The 20,641-nt window shown below is 37.8% G+C and overlaps 6 protein-coding genes across 7 annotated transcripts; 4 read left to right on the top strand and 2 right to left on the bottom strand.

The window, feature by feature from the left end:
• Positions 1-2,399: 2,399 nt before the first annotated feature.
• Positions 2,400-3,250, bottom strand: LOC136339152 (nucleolar protein 16). Its single transcript, XM_066282162.1, has 3 exons — positions 3,028-3,250; positions 2,695-2,956; positions 2,400-2,645 (listed from the first exon to the last, which is right to left on the bottom strand). The coding sequence occupies exons 1-3, from the start codon at positions 3,126-3,128 to the stop codon at positions 2,427-2,429; spliced, it is 582 nt and encodes a 193-aa protein (XP_066138259.1). The 5' UTR covers positions 3,129-3,250; the 3' UTR covers positions 2,400-2,426.
• Positions 3,251-3,722: 472 nt separating this feature from the next.
• On the top strand, positions 3,723-6,353 carry LOC136339148 (bis(5'-adenosyl)-triphosphatase enpp4-like). Its single transcript, XM_066282159.1, has 6 exons — positions 3,723-4,277; positions 4,334-4,474; positions 4,527-4,679; positions 4,735-5,116; positions 5,182-5,442; positions 5,505-6,353. Exons 1-6 carry the CDS (start codon positions 3,933-3,935, stop codon positions 5,675-5,677), a joined length of 1,455 nt encoding a protein of 484 aa, XP_066138256.1. The 5' UTR covers positions 3,723-3,932; the 3' UTR covers positions 5,678-6,353.
• A 314-nt stretch (positions 6,354-6,667) lies between these two features.
• LOC136339143 (exonuclease mut-7 homolog) lies at positions 6,668-10,423 on the bottom strand. 2 transcript variants are annotated; one of them, XM_066282147.1, is made up of 12 exons: positions 10,107-10,423; positions 9,774-9,973; positions 9,164-9,719; positions 8,927-9,108; positions 8,689-8,869; positions 8,473-8,632; positions 8,199-8,394; positions 7,673-8,145; positions 7,448-7,621; positions 7,268-7,396; positions 6,980-7,211; positions 6,668-6,924 (listed from the first exon to the last, which is right to left on the bottom strand). In XM_066282147.1, exons 2-12 carry the CDS (start codon positions 9,967-9,969, stop codon positions 6,737-6,739), a joined length of 2,667 nt encoding a protein of 888 aa, XP_066138244.1. In that variant the 5' UTR covers positions 9,970-9,973; positions 10,107-10,423; the 3' UTR covers positions 6,668-6,736. The 2 variants fall into 2 exon arrangements, with proteins under 2 accessions (XP_066138244.1, XP_066138246.1); XM_066282149.1 differs by having other exon boundaries at positions 9,774-9,970.
• A 391-nt stretch (positions 10,424-10,814) lies between these two features.
• Positions 10,815-14,522, top strand: Hira (histone cell cycle regulator-like protein). The gene is made up of 13 exons (XM_066282146.1): positions 10,815-11,062; positions 11,115-11,291; positions 11,344-11,557; positions 11,662-11,761; positions 11,817-12,104; positions 12,155-12,768; positions 12,817-12,966; positions 13,022-13,202; positions 13,256-13,448; positions 13,541-13,714; positions 13,771-14,118; positions 14,171-14,262; positions 14,322-14,522. Exons 1-13 carry the CDS (start codon positions 11,026-11,028, stop codon positions 14,439-14,441), a joined length of 2,688 nt encoding a protein of 895 aa, XP_066138243.1. The 5' UTR covers positions 10,815-11,025; the 3' UTR covers positions 14,442-14,522.
• Positions 14,523-15,480: 958 nt separating this feature from the next.
• Rab10 (RAS oncogene family member Rab10) lies at positions 15,481-17,589 on the top strand. The gene is made up of 4 exons (XM_066282161.1): positions 15,481-15,679; positions 15,900-16,099; positions 16,406-16,495; positions 16,556-17,589. Exons 1-4 carry the CDS (start codon positions 15,553-15,555, stop codon positions 16,748-16,750), a joined length of 612 nt encoding a protein of 203 aa, XP_066138258.1. The 5' UTR covers positions 15,481-15,552; the 3' UTR covers positions 16,751-17,589.
• A 575-nt stretch (positions 17,590-18,164) lies between these two features.
• Positions 18,165-20,638, top strand: wus (TM2 and DnaJ domain-containing protein wurst). The gene is made up of 6 exons (XM_066282160.1): positions 18,165-18,668; positions 18,763-18,912; positions 19,385-19,563; positions 19,620-19,770; positions 19,824-20,016; positions 20,070-20,638. Exons 1-6 carry the CDS (start codon positions 18,473-18,475, stop codon positions 20,563-20,565), a joined length of 1,365 nt encoding a protein of 454 aa, XP_066138257.1. The 5' UTR covers positions 18,165-18,472; the 3' UTR covers positions 20,566-20,638.
• Positions 20,639-20,641: the final 3 nt, after the last annotated feature.

Genomic DNA, 20,641 nt, shown 5'->3' with positions numbered 1-20,641 from the left:
AGGAGAACCCATCTAAGCAGACAAACGTTGCCAAATTGTGCATATAGTATCAAATCAAATTAAGTAGTTTTATCGAGATTGAGTGAAGCACCTTTTCTGAACAGCAGGAACGATTTATTCCTGTCACTCGTCAGATACCGACTGCCTAGACCAACGATAATCGAAATATTTATGTTAAGTGCCCCGCGATAATGCTGCCATCATTTGTCTTCTGGTCCGATGTTTTAATTATGCAATGCTAATGAATTTTTTTGTTTTGGATTCCAAATTTTTCTCCGCGGCATGGTAACCCTTTCATGATTCACCGTATCAAAACTGCACCAAAATGCGGGTGTGGGAGGGTGTGACTCACTCTTCTTTGGTCCGTTTGTCGTGTACCCACGCGGTCAATCCCGGCCCCGTCGTAATTCTGATCCGATCAAAGACATCGGAACATAAGTCGTCCTCTATCGGGCCGGTGAATCGTGGGATCTTTCAAGAAATCGCGAGACTCTTTTGCATCGCGAACGGGGATTCGGCATGTGTGTGTGCTCTACAACTAGATTCGAAGGGAAAAGTACCTCAGTGTAATGATTCATCCTTGTCATTTTTCGATGAATATTCAACGCGTTCATGAATATTATTGATTAAGACTGGAAGGAAAACGTATGGCCTGTCAATTGAGATTTACGTCGGCTTTGTAATTGGAAACCCACTATTGCTCTAGTCTACAACTACAACCCTCGATGAATGGATTTCGGACCAGAATGAGCGTTCTCATTAAATAAGAACGGATGCAGAGGTCGTTTTAAGACAAAAAGGCCTAATGATACCCTTCGGAGACTGGATGGTACTGATGGGTTGTAATTAGTACCACTACGGTAGTCGGACGGGTGCGTGATGGTCGCCCCTAATTACCAGTTTCCTAAGAGCTCTCTCATGCTACCGCATTTAAGAGTTTCATTCGGAAAAATAGCGGCAACTTCGCGTGTGTATACAGATATTGCTTTTGGGTCACAATTTGGCAACGTGCCTCTGCTTGGATATCTTAAACGTCAATATGTGACAACATCTTAAATTTGATATAACATCGAATAAAACCCAATCGTAACATGACACTTGTTCCAGTCTAAATTTTTTGATGGGGAAGAAGTGCTTGATTTTGTTCGTATTGGAGTTATACTATGGAGTTTTACGCAGGTCCTTAATTGACAAAAACGCAGTGAATGGTCTTAACAGGTGCCATTATTACTAATTTTACATCGCCTCACACCTTAAAGTTTACGGTAAAAGACATTCGAAAACAAGTTAAAGCCTTCGGTAGCCGCCTCAACGCCCGATGAAGACCACAGATAAACAGTTCTCAGGCGTGAAAGAATAATTGCTTATGGTACCAGAGAATAAGCGTTATGACACGCTCGTTTCCAGCAACACCACATTGCCACTTATTTTACCACCCGATTTGCATAGAAAACCACGAAGGTGGGACGGTACTTTTTATGTCTCGGAATTGAAGCAGAGGCGCCACCTGATAAATCTATTTAAAACTCAATTTTCTGCTCTCGTGGGGTATATTTTTTAATTTCCCTAAATTTTCAAAAACATCCACCACTGTATTCCCAAACGTCTGCCCTCTAGACCATTAGTTTGCAAGTAACGAAAGATATTAGCGACTCGGAAGATGTTGTTGTCCTGTTTTCTTACGACTCCATAAACAAAGACAGTAATATGTTTTCCATTTAGATATCGTCATTTGCTTCATAATGAGTTTTATTGTTTCTATTGTCTTCGTGCTGTCAAAAATTTTTAAAGAAAAATCGGGTTTTCTTAGTGAAAATTATTGCAGAAAATCCGCAGTAACTGCGTAGAAATTTTCTATCTAAGGTGAGATGATAAAATATTTGAAATTAAATTTAAACTGCACGTTTTGTGAGCGGAAAATGCAACTGAGTTATCGCAAGCTAACTAACTGAAAATTCAAGAAACTTGCTTAATTTATGAATAAACATTATACGGAGTTTGCTTATTAACCATCATATATTGTTCTAATCCGATAGTTGCGTTAATATCTAAAGAAACGGAGCTAAAAATGTTAATATTCGCTTATAATTCAAAATGTTATTGCATCTATCATAATTATTATAGTGCAAAATGGCGTTCAAGGTAATCTAACTAACATACAGAGGAAAATTTACTAACGCCAAATTTCCGGATTAAAAGATCTTTCATGAGTCTTTAAGAACGCCACTGCCCGCATGTAAAACCGTCGCAACTCATAAGCTAATTACCACCCGTTAACACTTACAAGACGGTAATCTACGCACTGCAAGTGGCCCCGCACGCACCGAACTAATCGTCTTAAATCACATTTATTTGCCCGTTACGCTGGTGGGTTTCAGGTTTTGAGATTTCAAGGAAAATCATTTTGAAAGTTACTTTTATTTACATTAAATTTCTCCATCTGAATATAAGTTTTCATTATCTGAATCAAAATTCTGTCCTAGATTTTCTTTCAAAAACTTTCCAAACTGTTCTGGTATCTTCCGGAAAAGTCTTACTTTCTGCCGCAACTGCTTCCAGGTTTCTTGGTAATAGTTTTTGCTGTCCTGAGCCATTGCCCTATAGTCAGTGCCATATTTCTTGAGTAAATATGTGATCCATTCCACCTTTAAAAACAATATTCATCCCTGTTTCATTATTTAATAAGACACTGACCTGGCTTTTTGGTAAGCGTAAATTCTTCACTCGGGGGGCCTTAGCATCAGCTTCCAACATATCAGCTACATACTGTTTAATGTTAAGCCGTAAATTTTCTTCTTGTTTGTCTTCATTGTTTCTGTTAAACCCTAAAGTTTCTTGTAGTTCTCTCTTCTTTTTTGGAATACCAATGGTTTGGTTTGGGTCATAGGAAAGACCCATAGTAGCCAGGTTTACTTGCACCGACTTCTTAGAATCCCAGGCATCCTTCACTTCTTTACTAGGTTTTTTTAGAATGAGGGGTGGTTAATTTAGGATTTTTTGAGGGAAAAGTGATTAAGTTTAGCTTACCACCCAATATTGCCCTTGTTGGTAATCTTGTTGCGCAGCCTTTTCCTGTTCACATTGTGCCTAAAGACCTTCTTTCGGCGTTGTTTGCGGAGTTTTGTCATGGTTTTAACGTTTTGAAATGGAAAAAACTAGTAAAGTCTATTAAAATTTGAGAGAAAATCTAACCTCAAATTTCGGACGAAATTTCAGGTGTTACCTACGTCATGTTTCTTTTAGTGGGAACTGTATCGATAGCAAAACACTGTAACGTTGGAGCAGGGACTTCAGAGGTTTCCTCATAGAGGACGCAGCATTGAAAAGTTATTGTGAAGTTATTTAAATTTGTGTTTTTTCGCTATAATACCATAAATATCTGACAGAATTTAATTAGAAGGATTAAAAGATGATTGAATTGTTGATTTTAGTCGGAAAGTTTAGTGGAGGATGTTGCATTTTCTCATTAAGAGAGAGTATTGCATGACGTCCATATTTAGAGGACATTGTGACATCACATTTTTTTTCGAATTGTAATATGTCTATTAAATATAATGAATTTCTCTACTTTAAAGGAATAAAAAGGTATATCATAGTGAATTTACCGCATGGAAAAGTACCAAAATCATTTATGGAAAAATTTCTGAAATAATCTCTTCAGGTAGAGCACAGTGGCAGCAGTGTATTATGTCAATTTCTAGGATTAAATTCAATGGTGCCACGTTTTCTAAAAATTGTAAAATTTTTATGTGCAAACTCCGTTTTATCATACTATACAGCGAAACTACGTTGTGTCAAACTGTCACTGCTCACAGCTGATTTGTTTACATTTGCTATATCATCCCATAAACCAAATCGCATAATGGAAACTTATAAAAAATGAGTTTCGCAACGATAAATTTCTCTAAATTCAAGTAACACGCCATCTCAAGATGCTGTGGCGAAATTACTGGCTCCTGCTTTTGGCTCCCCAAATCTGGGCCATATCTAAGCATCCGGTGCTAATTATTGTGTCCTATGATGCTTTCAGGTACAATTTCTTTGATACAGAGAAGCTACCCCATATGGAGACTATAAGAAAACAAGGGGTCTATGCTGACTATTTGATTAATGTGTTTCCAACAAAGACCTTTCCAAATCATCATTCTATTGCAACAGGGTTGTACACTGAAGTACATGGGGTTATCGGCAATACTTATTATGATACTGATGAAAAGAAGGTGGTAAAGATTGGATATGAGATGTATCATTATAATGATGATGTGGTGCCTATTTGGGTACGACAACCATTTTACTTATTGCTGCTTAGTTTCCTAATTGATATAAAAATTAGAGGTTAAATGAAGATTTGGGTAATGAGAGGTATTCGGGGACAGTAATGTGGCCAGGGGCTGATTTTCCCTATCAGAGCAAAAATATAACTTACAAAATGCCATTTCAAGCTGGCTTTGATTGGCATAAAAGAGTAGACCAGGTAGGATTTCTTTAATCTTTTTTAATTTTATTTATGTATCTTTTGTATATAGGTAATATCTTGGATAACAGACCCATTAAAACCAGCAAATTTGGTCCTATTATACTTTGAAGAGCCAGACACTCACGGCCATGCCTTTGGCCCCAATTCACTCACTGTTAAAAATTTAATTCTGCAGTTAGATAACATTACTGGCTATTTACATGTAACCTCTTTAATCCTTAATGATGCCAAATGTTAATTAATGAAGTAAATTTTAGCTGCAATTGAATAAACATGGGCTAACTGACAAAGTTAATGTTATCCATGTTAGTGACCATGGAATGACTGCAGTGACGCCTCCTAGATTTGTTAATATCACCCAATTTATAATCAGTGGCACTTATGAGTGGATAAGAGCCAGTCCTGCTATTCAAATAATTCCTCATGCAGGATTTCACCAGACAATATATGACTCATTGAAAAAAGGTTCTTTGGAAAGCGGTCATTTTCGAGTTTACAATAAATCGGAATTCCCTGAGAGATGGCACTATAAAAATAACAAGAGATCTCCCCCAATTCTTGTGATGGCTGATGAGGGCTATGCCCTTGATGACCTCATTATTTCTGCCCCTGAATATGCTTTGCAGTATAATTTTACGCGTAAGCCATGGCAGAAGCAATAATTAATCCCATTACCTTGATCAATATGTTTTTTTATTTTGCAGTCACTAATTCATCAGAATTTGGAGTCCATGGCTATGATTATGTAGTTTCAGACATGCACCCGTACTTTATGGCGATTGGTCCGAAATTCAAGAAATATACGAAAGTATCCCCGTTTAACATCATCGACCTTTTTAACGTCTTTTGCGCCATCTTAGAGTTACCGCCATCTCGAAACAATGGTACATTGACCGCCGCCGATCAGATTTTGCTGGCGGCCAATGTTGCTAACTATGATACTGGGACTATAGTTTTGTTATCCGGTAAGGATTTTTTTTTTTGAAGAATCGAATAGTTTTTAAAATAGTTTTGTTATTGTTTGCAGTAGGAGGCGTCCTTCTCGTTCTAATTTTAGTGGGAATGGCGGTGATGTTTACTCTAATGCTCATCAAAAGGCAACAAAATATCACCACTGCTGCGGCTCTTAATAAGAGGTTTCCGCAAACTTTCCAGAACTATATTGAAGCCCAGCATTTATTGGACCCTGAGGAGGCCTAGTGTTAGAAACTTTTTTGACAATTTGGTTTGTCAAACTAAGCACGTTGCTTAGATTGGCACACTACAGACAGAGATACGTCCATTTTAGGTAGTGATGCATAACTTAGGTATTAGACGTTGTTAGTAGATCGTTGATGACAGATTTGCCAATATAGAACGTACAAGAAGTCTCAAAAGTAAATAATGCAGGCAGATATTACCGCCTAAAAGTAGTAAATCTGTAGAGTATTTTTATTAGTGACATTTGCTACTATTAAGTACTCCCTTAAAACACAAGTTAACTCAATAATGTGATATACTGGATAATCTCATTATACCCCCAATCAATTTTGTGCACGATATAAGTAGGTTTCTTCTAATTTATCATTAGCGTTGATAAGGCAAAAGTATAAATAATGGACAATAATCTACGAAAAAGTTCAGAGTTCTGGCATCTTTCGTTCCTAATTAATGTTTGAATGTGAAGGTTTTCTAGTCATTTTGAAGTTATAGTTGACCTCCGCGTTGGAAAATGGTGATTTTGATCTTTACTGTTGTGTACTTTTTCTGCGCGAGAGTTGAATTTGAGGCTCTAAAAATAGAGCTCGAACGTGTATTATTACATTGTGGTAATTATAGATTGTACGTCTTTTTTGTTTTACTTGCGAAATTGTAAATAAATTATTGGTTATTCTAAGCGGTTTGATTTTAATTGTTTTTGACATGACAAATGCTCGTCTAATTGAAATTCAATACTTTGTCCATATATCTTTTTAATTATAAAATTTGGCAGAAAGGTTGAAAACAGGTATGTAACTTTATTCGTGATAACCTAAATTGGTTATCAGGAGCAATGATAGCATGTTTCGTTGTAGAAACGCGAGAAGTAATAATTTAATCAAACTGTTCATCACCAAGTCACAAAAAAAAGGGCTTTCGCAATTGTCCAGTATAATAAAGTTTGCAAGGAAATAAAAGATGATGACTTTACTAGAAACCAAACAAACGACACCCATCAAAAATTATATTCAATAAGTCAACAATTATTCCTACGTTAAATCAAATAATAGGAAATTTCCTTTATTGCACAATTCCCTGCAGCCTACCACGCAGCACCCGCTCTAGATGAGAACCGTCATAATATACTTTTCCGCATTCCTCGCAAACGTAGAAAAACTCGTAGTTATTAATTACCGATAACGGCAAAGAATCAAACTGGATTCGCGCCCCCAAACGGGTTAATCGCAGATTTACGTCGATCTTGCAATCTAAATAGTTAAAAAGTTCATTGGTCAATTGTCAAGAAGTTTATCAACGCCTCACCTAATTCCCATTTTTTGTTATTTGAACAAGAGACTTTGGGGGTTAAGTGTGAAGAGGCTTGAGAATAGCCAAAACAGTCGTCGTTATCATAACCTTCATCACAAGACACGCCTGTGTAATCTTCATCTTCGTCTTCAGAATTTGGAGGACCGTACTTGGGTGCTGCGGTTTTATCGTACAGGGTCAGCATTGTGTTTTTCTGGATTTTGGCGAAATTATTGCTGTTGCAAATCTGAAAAAATTAGTTTTATATATAAAGTTAAAGATTTGGTTTAACATGAAACTCACCATACACCTACTAAACACATGTTCTTTTGTCACAGTAATTTTGTAGTAGTTGAGAACTTCTTGTAGTTGCTCGTCTTTATGTTCGGAAACTACGTTTAGACAATGGCCCGCAGGGACATAACCGTTTAGCTGGAAAAAACTCCTTGGACCCAGAAATAAAAGGAAACAATCAATAGTTACCATCTTAAAAGTGCCTTTTCTGGTCAGAATGTAGCGCCTCTCGTCCATGGCGTACTTGACGCAGTCTTTATGCTCCTGCTGACTCTCTAATATAGCCGTATCGATACCACAGCTGCGTAGATTTTTGCCCAAGCCCTGCAGCATCGTATCACACACAAACTTCACTTCGTGAGCCTTAAAACAACTCACATTAATCTGATTTTACAAAGAAATATAAATGTATACTTGAACAGGAAATAGGTGGGGGCTTGGAGGTTGCAGAATTGGTTCTTCCGGTTTCCTCCTATGTGGATTCTTCTTAGGCTTCTTTTTAAGAGAACCATCGTGCTGGATTAAGCTGTAGCAAATGTCCTCAAAAGGGCAGTCGGCTTCTTCAAAGCAAGTTTTAAGGACGTCATAGATCTCTAAGAGGCAATAAGAATCCAATGCGGCATAATACACTTGGGACTCCCTCAAGGGGCGTTTCTCCCAATTAGAAAATTGCTCCGATTTGTCCAGAGACTTTCCCAAACATTGCTGTACCAAACCACTAAGACTGGGACCACCTTTTTTTACCTCAAACGGCAGCCGCAACTTGGGATATTTTTCCATATGTTTCCATAAGGAACACAGATCTAGGAACCCCAATTGCTTAGTGTCAAAATTCAAATTAGGCAAAGCTTGCCTGATCATATGGATGTCGCTGGAGAGCCCAAAACCTACACAATTTAAAACTCACACATTGGTTTTTGTGAAAGGAAAATTTGAAAACCTAATTTTAATATATCTGAGTTATTGAAGAGGTGTTTTCCCAGCTCCTGCCATAAAGGAGGTGCCGCAGGTCCCAGAACCACTATATCAATAATGAATACTCCCCGATGGGTGGCGATTTGCATTAAAGCCAGCTCACTAGGTTGCCCTCCAAAGCTTGGTTTCCATTCACAGTCAATGCCCACTACCTCTACGTCCTAATAAACACGTTCTCATTAGCCTTAGAAATTTGACAGGACGTTCCAAGGCTAACTTGAAATGTCCTAGAAACTCACCTCAAGGCCTGAAGACAAAAGAATTTCAAATGCAATGGGAGTGTCTACAAGATTTATTGTATCAAGTGACAAAGGATAGGAGTGATAGTCGGTTGTTTTAGTGCCTGCAGGTTCATCCCAGTGTTCATTGGAGAGGGGTGGCGTCAATGCATCAGACAGCCTTTCCACATTAAGGACCAATATTAATAAATTGAAAGGGCAGAACAAAAACTTTACTTATTCTCCTCAAACATCTGCACGCTATAGGGCCATTCTTTCTTATCAACGTTGTAGAAATGCGCCCATCTGAGAGCCTCCCCCACCTCCCCATACTGAGCTACTCCTATCACTAATTCTCGCTGCAAATTTGCATTATCTGTCACCGCTTCTTGCGCCATTTCTTTCCAGCTTTCATCTCCTAAATCCATGACAAAAATAAATAACAAAATAAAAATAAAAATAAAATTAAAATTACCAAAGCTGTTGTCAATAAACCTCTTATGTAGTAAAAACTTCAACGCCCCTTCATTCCTTTTCTCGTTCAAATTTGGAGTCAAATCACTAGACAATTTAAACATTTTAACCATCCTCGTAACAAGCCGTTTCCAAGGCTTCACATGGATCTTGTCATATTTAACCTCAGGTATGCCTCTGTTCCTAAAAATCATCACTCTCTAACTACTGCGGTAGTTGTGATTTCACAACTACAAACTCAATATATTCTCCCATTGTATCTCTAACTGAGGCATTGCTTAGCACAGAGTCTAAAAATTGCACCAACTCTGTCTGATGTTTTGGGCTGGAGTGTAGAAAATCGTCAACATTACGCAATTTGTCTTGCACCACTAAAGGGACCAGGAAATCATCTATTGAAAACTCATTTTGCAAACCTAACAAAGCTGAATATTGGCAAGCCTCTTTGTACTGCTTCTTCGAGATCAGGCAACGAATGCTGCTTAAAAATGCCTCTCTATCCACAGCCATTTCAAATACTTCTACTGTAAGCTTAATCACAGACAGTGTGTTCTGTTTGACCACAATTTTGAAGGCGTCAACTTTCAGTTCAGGAGTAAGTAAAGAGCTTATGTTGGACCTATATTTGTGGACAAATCTCCTAAACTCCTCAATCAAAAACATGGGCAAAGATTTGCTTTTTATACTGTAGAAGTCAGGGCAATTGAATAGGAGCTTCAGGAATAATATGTACGGATTTGTACTAGTATTCAAGAAATTTTCCAGTTTTGAAACTACTGGAGGACTGTGCTTTACTGCAAAAAAATTAATAATTCAAAATCAACTATTGCTGGTCACTACAAACATACACATTTGATACATCTGCTTAAGTCTCTGGAAAAACCCATTCTCTTCCAGGCTCAAACCTAAGTCTATCTTAACATCTCGGCAACAGTTATTGTCATGATTTGATATGTCTTGGAAGTGTTTTCTTTGTTGAGAGTAATTCCCAAGGCCCTGCTGCCTCGTTACATTGACAGGTATATAAGTGTTCCGATGGGACATACTGCTAAATAATAAAAGGAATTTGTAGAAATTGTTTTTGTCATTTTACACAAGGATTTAGGAACAATGCTTGTCTTTCGGAATTTACGAAGACATGACAGAATGTCATAACTATTACTAGTGGTTGGAACATATACCTGTCGTTTCCAAGACCACAAGACCTCTCAGGCAATCACTTCAAAATCCAAAACTAAAAAATTAACACGATTATTAATGGAATTAGCTAGAAGTAGGATGGTACAGCTGTTGCACAATTCGCAGCATTCATTGCCGGCTTTAGGGAAACGTTTAAGTAACCCGCAGACACTCAACAAAGGGCGAATTTTGCCAAAGAGAACTTAACAGTTGCATTTATAAACAGGAAAACAGGGAAAATGATAAATTAAAAACATTATCTCCAGTAAATTAATTAATTAAACACCCAATTTGTAAATATAGGTTGACAGCTGTGTCGTCACACGCTGCTATTGGATGAAAAATTTATGACACTTGAACGACAATAACGAACGTCAAAAATTTTTCTATATGTATATGGAACCACAGGAAAGCTTCGAGTAGTGTTACTACAGCAACTTTGAATGTATAATATTGAACACTTGTAAATGAATCGATCTGAAAATTACCTTAAATTTTAATTAATTTAAATTAATTAGATTTTCGTAAATTTCTTGAATATTTGAGAGCTTTGTGAATTTTTAAAAATATTGTTAAAGTGGGAAATTTAGGCCATATTACATAGCATTAATTCAACTTCATGCGGCTTCATTGACAGTGAGAATATCATTCTTTAACTGAGAGTAGCGTTATTATTGAACCAATTGACTTTGACAGTGACACTAATAATAACCCTATTGTTTTGATACGCTTGGGCCGAATAAATTGTTTAGTGTTTTTATTATTTTTCATCAATTTAAATATAAATTTATCTTAAAAAGATTATAATTTAAAGAAAACCAAATTTTTCATTGTCTCATTAAGTCATCTCTATTCATCCCCGGTTGTTTTTTTGCGATATTTTCATGCTTTCTAAACTTCTCCAGTGGGGCATCCTACAGAATGATCTTTTTTAAACCCGCTTGGCTCAATCATGAAGGTAATTAATCGCTTAGAAGGACCTTATACACGTTTAAACTCCAAAACTTTAGATAACAAACCAATATTTTCGGTGGATGTCCATCCAAAGGGAAACCGATTTGCCACTGGCGGTCAGGGAGGTTCTGGTGGGCGTATTGTTATTTGGAACATCAGCCCGGTCATCAATGAAGAGGCGGAGGACGACCCCAAGGTGGCCAAGATGCTGTGTCAAATGGACAACCACTTAGGTGGTAATGTTAATAAGTGATGTTTATGTTATTTAACAACCTGAAATTTTAGCTTGTGTAAATGTGGTGAGATGGAGCAATAATGGCCACTATTTAGCATCTGGGAGTGATGACAAACTGGTGATGATATGGAGGTTGACAAGTGAGGGCAGTTCTTCTATTTTTGGAAGTAGCAAAGTGAACATTGAGACTTGGAAGTGTGTTCATACTTTGAATTCACATAATGGGGATGTGCTGGATTTGGCTTGGGCACCCCATGACGGATGGCAAGTACCTATTTATTTGTTTATTAGATATATATGTAAATATGCAACAGGTACATTGTGATTGACTTTTTCTTAATAAATCAAACATTAAACTTCTTATATAGGTTAGCATCCAGTAGTGTTGACAATAGTGTAATCATATGGAATGCCCTTAAATTCCCAGAAAGAATTGCTCTCTTAAAAAACCACACTGGTATGGTTAAGGTAAATTTGCTCCCCCAGACCAACTTCCTGGTTATGTGCATTCACCTCATTCCAGGGTGTAACATGGGACCCTGTAGGAAAATATCTTGCCAGTCAATCAGATGATAAAACTCTGAGAATTTGGCGCACCTCAGATTGGGCCCAACAGGAAATTGTCACTGACCCTTTTGAAGAATGTTCAGGAACCACTCATGTTTTACGGTGCTCTTGGTCTCCCGATGGCCAGTACCTCGTGTCTGCGCATGCAATGAATGGAGGTGGTCCTACTGCCCAAATCATTGAGAGAGAAGGCTGGAAACAGGACAAGGACTTTGTTGGCCATCGAAAGGCTGTTACTTGTGTGGTATGTCAAAAAATAACCAATTGGAAATCACTTTGAATGAAACTTCCCAGCGATTCAACTCAAACATATTGAAAAAACCTGATGCAGACAGTCCCAAAAAAGCACCCCAATTCTGCTGCTGTGCCATAGGGTCAAGAGACCGCTCAATAAGCGTGTGGCTAACCTCATTGAAGCGACCCCTTGTAGTAATTAAGGAACTTTTTGATGACAGTGTCCTGGATATTTCATGGAGCCAGCAAGGAGATTTTCTTCTTGCATGTTCTTGGGACGGAACCGTGGCTTGTGTCATGTTCAAAGAAGCTGAGATGGGAGTGCCACTCACAATGGAGGAAAAGAATGCCCTTTATGAGCGGGTGTATCACAAATCTTTGCAGAGCAGCTGGAGTTTAAACATTAGCAGTTCTCAAATTGTCGAAGACCCTGAGCTATTGTGTGCCATTGAGGAGATGAATAAGAAAACTGAAGCTATAAGTGTGGAACCCCTAGAAATTAGGGAGCCCCCCAAGGCACAAGAAGTGTGTTATGATACCAGCAGATTAAACCAGAATGTGATGATGACTGTGAACAAACAAGTAGAAACTAGGCTCTCTTCAGGAAAGCGCAGGATTACTCCTATGTTGCTTACAACAATTCCCAACTCCACTGCCTCAAATGATAGTCTAGCGTAAGTCAATTGAATTAAAACTAACTTCACTTATATAGGTTTTAACAGAGCCAGCTCAGACTCAACCAATCAATACCTAAGCCAACCTGATGCCTTCAGCAAATCATCTCCTAGCAAGAGTCAAATAGTAGTGGAGAATCGAACTGAAGCTCAGGCTCAACTAGTGACCACTGCCACTCCCCAGCCAAAACCTGTGATGTAATTCACTGCAAAATTTCTTGTAAACCCCCACTTTAACTCTAGCATATTATAGACAAAAAGTCCTGGGGACTCAATCTGTGATCTCAAAACCACCAGGCACTGAAATCAATCAATTGATGTGTATTGATGTACCAGGGGATGAACCATTGACAAAATGCATTAGCATTCTTGACCCTATTAAGCTCAGTTCGGCTCCTATGGTCACAAAAGAGGCTGGGAACTTAAAAATCCAAGTGAAATTTCTCCAAAAATTATTCCAAATAGAATGCAAAACTGTGCTTTGCAGGTCAGTAACAATTGCCATAAGTTATCAAACAATGCATCTCTCTCTCGGATTGAGGTCTGCAAGGCATCAGAAAAAAAAGAGCCAATTTGGGAGACCTTTTTGGGGTCGCCAATAAGAACTGTAGCTTCAAATAGAAAATGTGTGGTGGCCTGTTGTGAGGATCTCTCTATTAACATCTATGACATTAAGACTGGTAAGTCTCAATTTATGAAGTTTTGGAATAATTTTTTAAGGAAATTAGTTATTGACAACTTGAATTATCTAAAGGATCGTTTTTTATTGTAGGAGCAAGACTCTCTCCTGCTCTCCTCATAGACGACGTCGTGAGTTGTATGAGTCTCTCCCAGGCCGGTTTCCTGCTTGTACTGACAAAAACAGGTCTCTTGTACCTCTGGGATTTGACAGCTACAAAAAGCATTCTCAATCGAATTTCTGTACGCAGTCTACTCACTGGCAATTGTACTTCTTTCTCTCTAACGTTTTGGCTCAATTTTACTAAATCATCCCCTTTCCAGCAATTGTCAGTGGCTGTTCTCTAACCACCTCAAACCAACCGATTCTCACCCTAAACGACGGCAGGGCATACTCCTATAGCTTAGAACTTCAAACTTGGGTCCAGCTCTTCAATCCTCTGGATCCAGTTTGTCGCGCAGCTGCCTCCATGGTGCGAAAAGTACCCGCCAACTTGCCACTAGCCTCCCTGCAACAAGTGATGCCCTCCTACCGCCCCACTGCCACCACCCTTCCATCAGGGGTTGCTTTGAGCTTCCTCGAGTCACAAATAGCCGCCACTAATGTATTGAAAAGCCCAACGGAGTACCGTCATTGGTTGTTCGCCCAAGTGCACCATCTTCTTGATAAAGGTTTACAAACTTAAGGAATTCATTTGCAGTGTAATTTTTAACGAAATTTTAGGTCCCGAGTGTCGCCTGAAGCAAATCTTGGACGATTTGTTAGGTCCCACGCACAGGAACGTTAAGAAAATGCGACTGGATAGCGACATTATGGTAATTTATATAGCGATGATTGTTGCTAAGAATTATGATAAAGTTTTGGAATTTTGCAGGGATTATCACGTAGGAAGCTGCTAACTGAAATTTTAGGCGTGATCAAAACGAAACTGCCCTGGCAACGTCTGTACAAAGAGTACAGCGAACAATTGAAAGATATTAGAGACTTTAATTGATTTAATATTTTTCGTACTTTTACGTGATGTCCTTTCGGCCGAATGAAGGTTCTGATTTTTAATAAAAGAGTAAAAATGTAATGCCAGTTTTAGTAGTTTAATGATTTGCAAGTATTTAATAATTTTTAAACGTGTAATAAAATTAAGGAAGTTTCGTATAGCGTCCTCTGCCGGAAAGTAAACATAACCAGCTTCCACTAATCAGAAAGTTAACCTCAAAAATTGTTTTCTACGCAACGTTATCAATTTTAGACGCTCTTCCCAAAGTTACATAAAAATGTTCTTAACTTAAATAGTACTTCAATAAGAGTTTTAATTGAGAGGCACTTTTTTAAACAAATTAAAAATAAGAAAGTTTCTTGTAGCGCCATCTGTGAAAGAGCATGCGGGGCAAATAAACATTAATCGGGAAATCATCTCCAAAAATTATCCGATGCAATGGTGCTAACTTGTTCTTTTCTATTCAGTTAAAAAATATATATTTTTTTAAATATTTAATTCACGCTGGGCATTAAAAAAGCGAATGTTGGAGGAACGAAAAAACACATAATTTTGTTAGATACTGAATGAAACATTATTGTTAAGTCTGCAGCCTTGGTGTGTCAAATAAAAATGGACAGACTAAAGATTTTTTAACAACAAGATCTTTACAATTAAAAAATATTGCGAAATTTAATTTAGGACTAAAAAAATAATATACAAATTGTCATGTAACAAATACAAATAACGATCTTGCCTCTCGCCATAACATGACTTGGCAACATTGCAACATCTTGCTTCTCTGCAATTGCTTGAGTTGCCAGATCAGCTATTTCCCCACAATCGCTCAGGTTTCGTTTAAATTTTACCGACATTTAAATTGGTTTTTAAACCACTCAATCATCTTAAAAACTAAAAAAAAAAGATTTTTCTGGCATTTCTTCTGATTTATTGTTAATACGAAATTCAAAAACGTATTATTAAATTATTGAATTTTATATAGAACATTTGACTTTGTTTTGAAACAATGGCACCGGCAATGTTGCCAAGGCGTAAGGTTGACGTTATTTTTAGGTGTCAAAGTCAAACAGACAAAAATACTAATTTATTATTAACTTTTTGAAGTTAAAAAATGGCTAAGAAAACCTACGATTTATTGTTTAAATTGCTACTGATCGGCGACTCCGGCGTAGGAAAAACTTGCATTTTATTTAGATTCAGTGATGACGCTTTCACGACCACTTTTATATCCACTATAGGTAAGTCCCTAAGATAGGCACTACCATTAATTATTTACTGTCTATACAATGAGTTTTCGTATCAATGAGTAACCACACTCAAAGTCCAATCCCTATTGCTGTGGTAAAAATCATAAACTCGACTCAATTCTTGCCTAACACCCTCCTTTCAAATGTCTGAAGAGGCATGAATCATCCACCCGAAAGGATGGCTAAAAGATCCTTTTCTAATGGATTTCAGGTATAGACTTCAAAATTAAAACCATAGAACTTAGAGGCAAGAAGATCAAGCTGCAAATATGGGACACAGCGGGGCAGGAGAGATTTCACACAATCACAACCTCTTATTACAGAGGTGCAATGGGCATAATGTTGGTTTATGACATAACAAATGAAAAGAGCTTTGAGAACATAGTAAAATGGCTAAGAAACATAGATGAGGTAAAGTTGGAATTCGTCTTACAGTATTTTTGGCTTACAGCTCGTAACTCAATCTGTGAACACTTTGTAAATGATCTGACTAAAGAAATTACACTTAGAACCTGCAGCAATCAGTTTTGATTGGGGTTCAAGAGAGAATCATAGTTGGGTACTGTGAAGTCAGGCAAGCATCTTCAATTGTGATTCTCTCATAGAGTGATTTGAATTGCCTAAGAGCGGTAACTTGAAAATAAAAATACTGTTAAAAAAGTATTGATTAGTAATTAATTTTAAAGTGTTTGTTTCATGATAAAATACCGCTTTTAGCATGCCAATGAGGATGTAGAAAAAATGATCCTAGGCAACAAATGTGATGTGGAGGACAAGAGGACTGTGAGCAAAGAACGGGGGGAATTGGTAATCTTTCTTAAAGACCTCTGCTCTGATAATATTTTTAACTGAAATTTTCACATTTAGATTGCCAAGGAACACAGTATAAGGTTCATGGAGACGTCGGCCAAGTCAAACATGAACATAGACAGGGCATTTAGAGACTTAGCAGAGGCCATTCTAGACAAAACTGCGGGCCGTGAACCGGGCGATAACATGGATCGAGTGATGGTGGATCGAAAACAAACTTCCAGCTCGACAAAGTCCTGCTGTAACAATTAAATGTGTGCTTAGTTTTGTTATTTTTCTTCCGTTATCTTCGGGGTGAAAACCCTGTGAGTGCCAGCCCTAGTTTACCACAAAAAGAATATGCTCACTCATAATAATTATTATCTAGACTTATTTATTTCATTTTTATAACTGAAAACGAATTTACTCTCCCCTTAAAGTGATCATAGCAAGGTTGTGAAGCTTTCGAAGAATTTCTCTCAGCTTCATTACACTTCCAGCAGGGCGTAAGTTTTTAATTCGTTTTGACTGCCCAACTAAGAGAGCTTTTTCGTGCATACAGAGTCCCACATGCGATGGAATGTTACACATTTTCCAGAACTGTTAATGATGATTTGTTTAAGAGAACCACCGGGAAGAAGCACCAAATATTCAAATGAGACATCCTATATATTTTTCACTTTACGATGTTCCTCAGAATTCTACAAGCAGTTTCACATTCTCTTTTTCTTTAATGGTTATCGAAAAACGTCTAATGCATCATCGAGTGCGGAACGCTCTGCATAAACATGTGTCTTCAGCTATATCATTGAACCACTGTGTTATAGGTTAGACTAGTTATTATTATTATTACATTAACAAAAACTCTATCTTACTTGAAGCAATATATTTAAGGGAGAAACGAGCGCTTTGTTTCGAACTATTTACATATTTGTATGCCAATTTTCACACGCTAAATGTTGTTGCGTTTTAGTTTCGATTTTTGTCTAAATGTGAATAACGTGAAAGGATTAAGCTTTTCACTGATGACTATTACCCCAAACTGCTTATTTGTAATATTTCAATATGTGGGTGTAAAAGTAAGAATTTGTTAAATAAAGATTTAATTTTAACGCCTTTGGATTTCATTTCTACGAACAAACGATTTTCGCGATTGCAGGCGGCAAGCGTTTTGAATTTCTATTATCGCCTCATTCAACGAACATGGACGAGAAGGCCCGAATGTTGAAACTTCATTGTCCTTGATTAGAACAAGTTGGCAACCAGATATACCGTTATTGAGGGGTTTCGATTAAGTCCTATTTAAAAACATTAAACTCCAATAAATAACAGATTATTGTTTGGCCCTATAGAGGTAACATACTGATTTAACGATATAATTAGCATTAGTACGAATTTTACGGCTGCCATGGGCACTTTCTCTGCGTAGGTCCGCATGCACCAACGCCAGGATGTGGCCACATTATACGATATTCAAACTTACTAAGATAAAAGAACGAAAGAGACTAATATGAAACTATGAAAGTTTGATGTAAAACTGAAGTTTTCCTTCTTTATAAAAAAATCGTAAACCTCAGCAAAAAACTAGTGCAGTTAGTACCATCCCGGCGTAAGACGTCGCCGTCCACCAACAAGCCAAACCCACCTAACTGTAAACGAACCATCGTGGCCCACTTTACCATTTCTTCGGCCAGGGTTTTGACCTCGAAACCTTGGCAGTACCGTCCGAATTTCCACTCCACGTAAACCGTCCCGGAATTACCTCAAAAATGTTAGAAGACCAGTTTGTCCTCTTTGTAATTAGCGTGGTGGTTTCCGCGTAACACACAACGCGAAATTACCTGCTTAAGTTTATGCGGAATAATTTTGTTATCGCTCGTTTTATCTTGAAATAATATGTAGCGAGGGTCTATTGTTTTACATGTGTTCGTCGAAAAAATGCAATGTATGTGAGTGAAATTTTGCAGTGCAACCAAAGTGAAGAAAAACGTTTCGATGATGGATACAAATCGGGTGAGAAATCGCCAGAATGGCGCTAAAGGTACGAAATTTGAACATTTACGCAACTCATCATCGATGACAAAAAATTTCTTCTGCGCGATCGGTAATTTGTTCGGCATTCAATCTTGTACTCAAAATGCTGACGTCGCCCCTAATCCTCTCGAATATGGTACTAATAAATGCAGGCCAGGTAAGTGCAACTGCATGGGACCAAGCATGATAACACCATAAAACGAGTTATTTAAAATTATGGCTATGGGTTAATTTTTAAATTCTTCATATAGAGCAAAACATTAAGCAACGAGCGCCCAAAAGTGGAGAGAAAAAAATAGTTTCTCAAATCCCCTTGGGCCAACAATCGACGGTTACAGATGCGGCCTCAAAGAAGAGTCTCATTTTGGCCTACATACTCTGGTTTTTCGGAGGAGTCTTTGGTGAGCTAACATTTATTAAAAAAATAATTACTGTTAAATGAAAAATATATATGTTTATATATTAACACTTTAAGAGCTCTGGGAGCAATTAGACCCTGACTTAACTGAAGCAGCTCTAATTTACTGAAAAAGCGCCATTAATATCACACGGCAAGCTCAAGTGGCCTCATATAATGCAATTTCAGCTTTCCTCCCATAATGGCCCCACCTTTTCTAAACAAAAATTTAAGCAAAATATAACATCCCCATAAGTTCGAAACTCACATTAGCACCACTATTTGTCACAAAAAAAACATAAAAAAATCATAAAAAAACTCGGATCAAATACATAAAATGTTCAAAGTAACAAAAAGTGACACGTGACTGTTATGTGTTATTAAAACAAGTCCGATACGACCTAATGAAGTTCCATAACTAAAACTTCCGCCATTTTAAAAATCACTTTCGACCAAATTGCTACAAATTCCTTCAGGTTTGCATTTATTCTACCTGGACAGAGACGCTCACGCCTTCTTAACTTGGAGTACTCTGGGGGGCTACGGCCTAGGATGGCTTGCAGACGTTACCAAAATCCCTCGTTACGTAAGGGAATACAACAACGATCCCCGTTATCTGCACGAAATGGTGGAGAAAATTAGGCGCAACAAAAAGGTGTTTATTCCTTTTTATTATAATTTGATCATTTAGATCATTTGAATTTGTTTTAGCCGCCTTTTTCCTCGAGCCGCTTCATTTCTGCCGTTATGGTAGGCTATTTGTGGGGTCAGTTGGTTCTATTAGCCATCCCCCAAGATGAAGTTTGGGGAGTTAATTGGAATACTTACTTCCACTGGTTAATACCCCTTGCTGTGGCTTTAGGTCTGATTGGAAATATTAGATGATTTAGTTGTGTATATATCGCTTTTGTTTAGGAGTGTGGGTGGTAGGTAATATAGGTAAAGAGCAGGGCAAGCCTTGGTTGACCATCGCGGTTTCTTACATCACTTACATATCCAGGTGGTACATCTATGATGATAGCATTTGGTTGAGTCTGGTAATGTTTTCTGCAGCAATAACTTTCGACACTTTCTCCAAGGAATGGAGGCGATCTCCTAAGAAAAAATCGTGAGCCTCATATAAATTCATGAGGGCTTTATTATAATTCAAAACAATTCTAGGCCTCTCTGGAAGAGAGCAATAGTGGTGGCCTGCTGCGTCTTCCTTTACATTAGTCTGTGGAGTTCGTACATTTACTTTAACGGCAAAATCACTGACTCCAACGGGGAAGAAATACCCGTACATGAAGCAATTCACCACTTCTTCACCAGCTCCTGGTGGATTGATTTCAAGCAGTCGTTGTATGACATTTACCTATACGCACAACACCACGGGTGGTACGAGATTTGGAAGCAAGTCATTGATCTGTCGGATCCGCAAGGGGAGCAAAACGCTTATAAAGTCTTAGGCGTTAGCCCCACTGCCAGTCAGCAGGAAATCACGGCTAGGTGGAGGGCTTTGAGCAGGGAGAACCATCCAGATAAGGTGAAGATTCCAGAAAAGCAAAGGGAGGCGCAGGAGAAGTTTATGGAAATACAGCAGGCCTATGAAATCTTGTCTAATATCAAGAACAAGAGGGGTAGGAGAAATAAGAAGAGCATTCAAGACGAGTTTTGATTGATAACTACGGATATAGTGCAATTTGTATTATTTGCTCTCATTTGTATTTATGAATATAGTTTTACTACTTTCT

This window comes from Euwallacea fornicatus, chromosome 5 (genome assembly GCF_040115645.1).
Source record: "Euwallacea fornicatus isolate EFF26 chromosome 5, ASM4011564v1, whole genome shotgun sequence".
NCBI lineage: Eukaryota > Metazoa > Arthropoda > Insecta > Coleoptera > Curculionidae > Euwallacea > Euwallacea fornicatus.
This window is presented reverse-complemented; position numbering and strand designations above follow the sequence as displayed.

Bases quoted from the DNA above. Each gene is read 5' to 3' on its own strand.
- LOC136339152 (XM_066282162.1), bottom strand. From the start codon at position 3,128: ATGACAAAACTCCGCAAACAACGCCGAAAGAAGGTCTTTAGGCACAAT. The intron at 2,957-3,027 runs GTAAGCTAAACT...AAAAAAACCTAG, and splicing joins AACAAGGGCAATATTGGGTG to TAAAGAAGTGAAGGATGCCT. The intron at 2,646-2,694 runs GTCAGTGTCTTA...TTGTTTTTAAAG, and splicing joins TACGCTTACCAAAAAGCCAG to GTGGAATGGATCACATATTT.
- LOC136339148 (XM_066282159.1), top strand. From the start codon at position 3,933: ATGCTGTGGCGAAATTACTGGCTCCTGCTTTTGGCTCCCCAAATCTGG. The intron at 5,117-5,181 runs GTAAGCCATGGC...TTTATTTTGCAG, and splicing joins TTTGCAGTATAATTTTACGC to TCACTAATTCATCAGAATTT. The intron at 5,443-5,504 runs GTAAGGATTTTT...TATTGTTTGCAG, and splicing joins GACTATAGTTTTGTTATCCG to TAGGAGGCGTCCTTCTCGTT.
- LOC136339143 (XM_066282147.1), bottom strand. From the start codon at position 9,969: ATGTCCCATCGGAACACTTATATACCTGTCAATGTAACGAGGCAGCAG. The intron at 8,870-8,926 runs GTAATTTTAATT...TCATGGATTTAG, and splicing joins GTTTATTGACAACAGCTTTG to GAGATGAAAGCTGGAAAGAA. The intron at 8,633-8,688 runs GTAAAGTTTTTG...TAATGTGGAAAG, and splicing joins CAGATGTTTGAGGAGAATAA to GCTGTCTGATGCATTGACGC.
- Hira (XM_066282146.1), top strand. From the start codon at position 11,026: ATGATCTTTTTTAAACCCGCTTGGCTCAATCATGAAG. The intron at 13,203-13,255 runs GTGAAATTTCTC...TGTGCTTTGCAG, and splicing joins CTGGGAACTTAAAAATCCAA to GTCAGTAACAATTGCCATAA. The intron at 13,449-13,540 runs GTAAGTCTCAAT...TTTTTATTGTAG, and splicing joins CATCTATGACATTAAGACTG to GAGCAAGACTCTCTCCTGCT.
- Rab10 (XM_066282161.1), top strand. From the start codon at position 15,553: ATGGCTAAGAAAACCTACGATTTATTGTTTAAATTGCTACTGATCGGC. The intron at 16,100-16,405 runs GTAAAGTTGGAA...TACCGCTTTTAG, and splicing joins GGCTAAGAAACATAGATGAG to CATGCCAATGAGGATGTAGA. The intron at 16,496-16,555 runs GTAATCTTTCTT...TTTCACATTTAG, and splicing joins GCAAAGAACGGGGGGAATTG to ATTGCCAAGGAACACAGTAT.
- wus (XM_066282160.1), top strand. From the start codon at position 18,473: ATGATGGATACAAATCGGGTGAGAAATCGCCAGAATGGCGCTAAAGGT. The intron at 19,771-19,823 runs GTCTGATTGGAA...GCTTTTGTTTAG, and splicing joins ACCCCTTGCTGTGGCTTTAG to GAGTGTGGGTGGTAGGTAAT. The intron at 20,017-20,069 runs GTGAGCCTCATA...AAACAATTCTAG, and splicing joins CGATCTCCTAAGAAAAAATC to GCCTCTCTGGAAGAGAGCAA.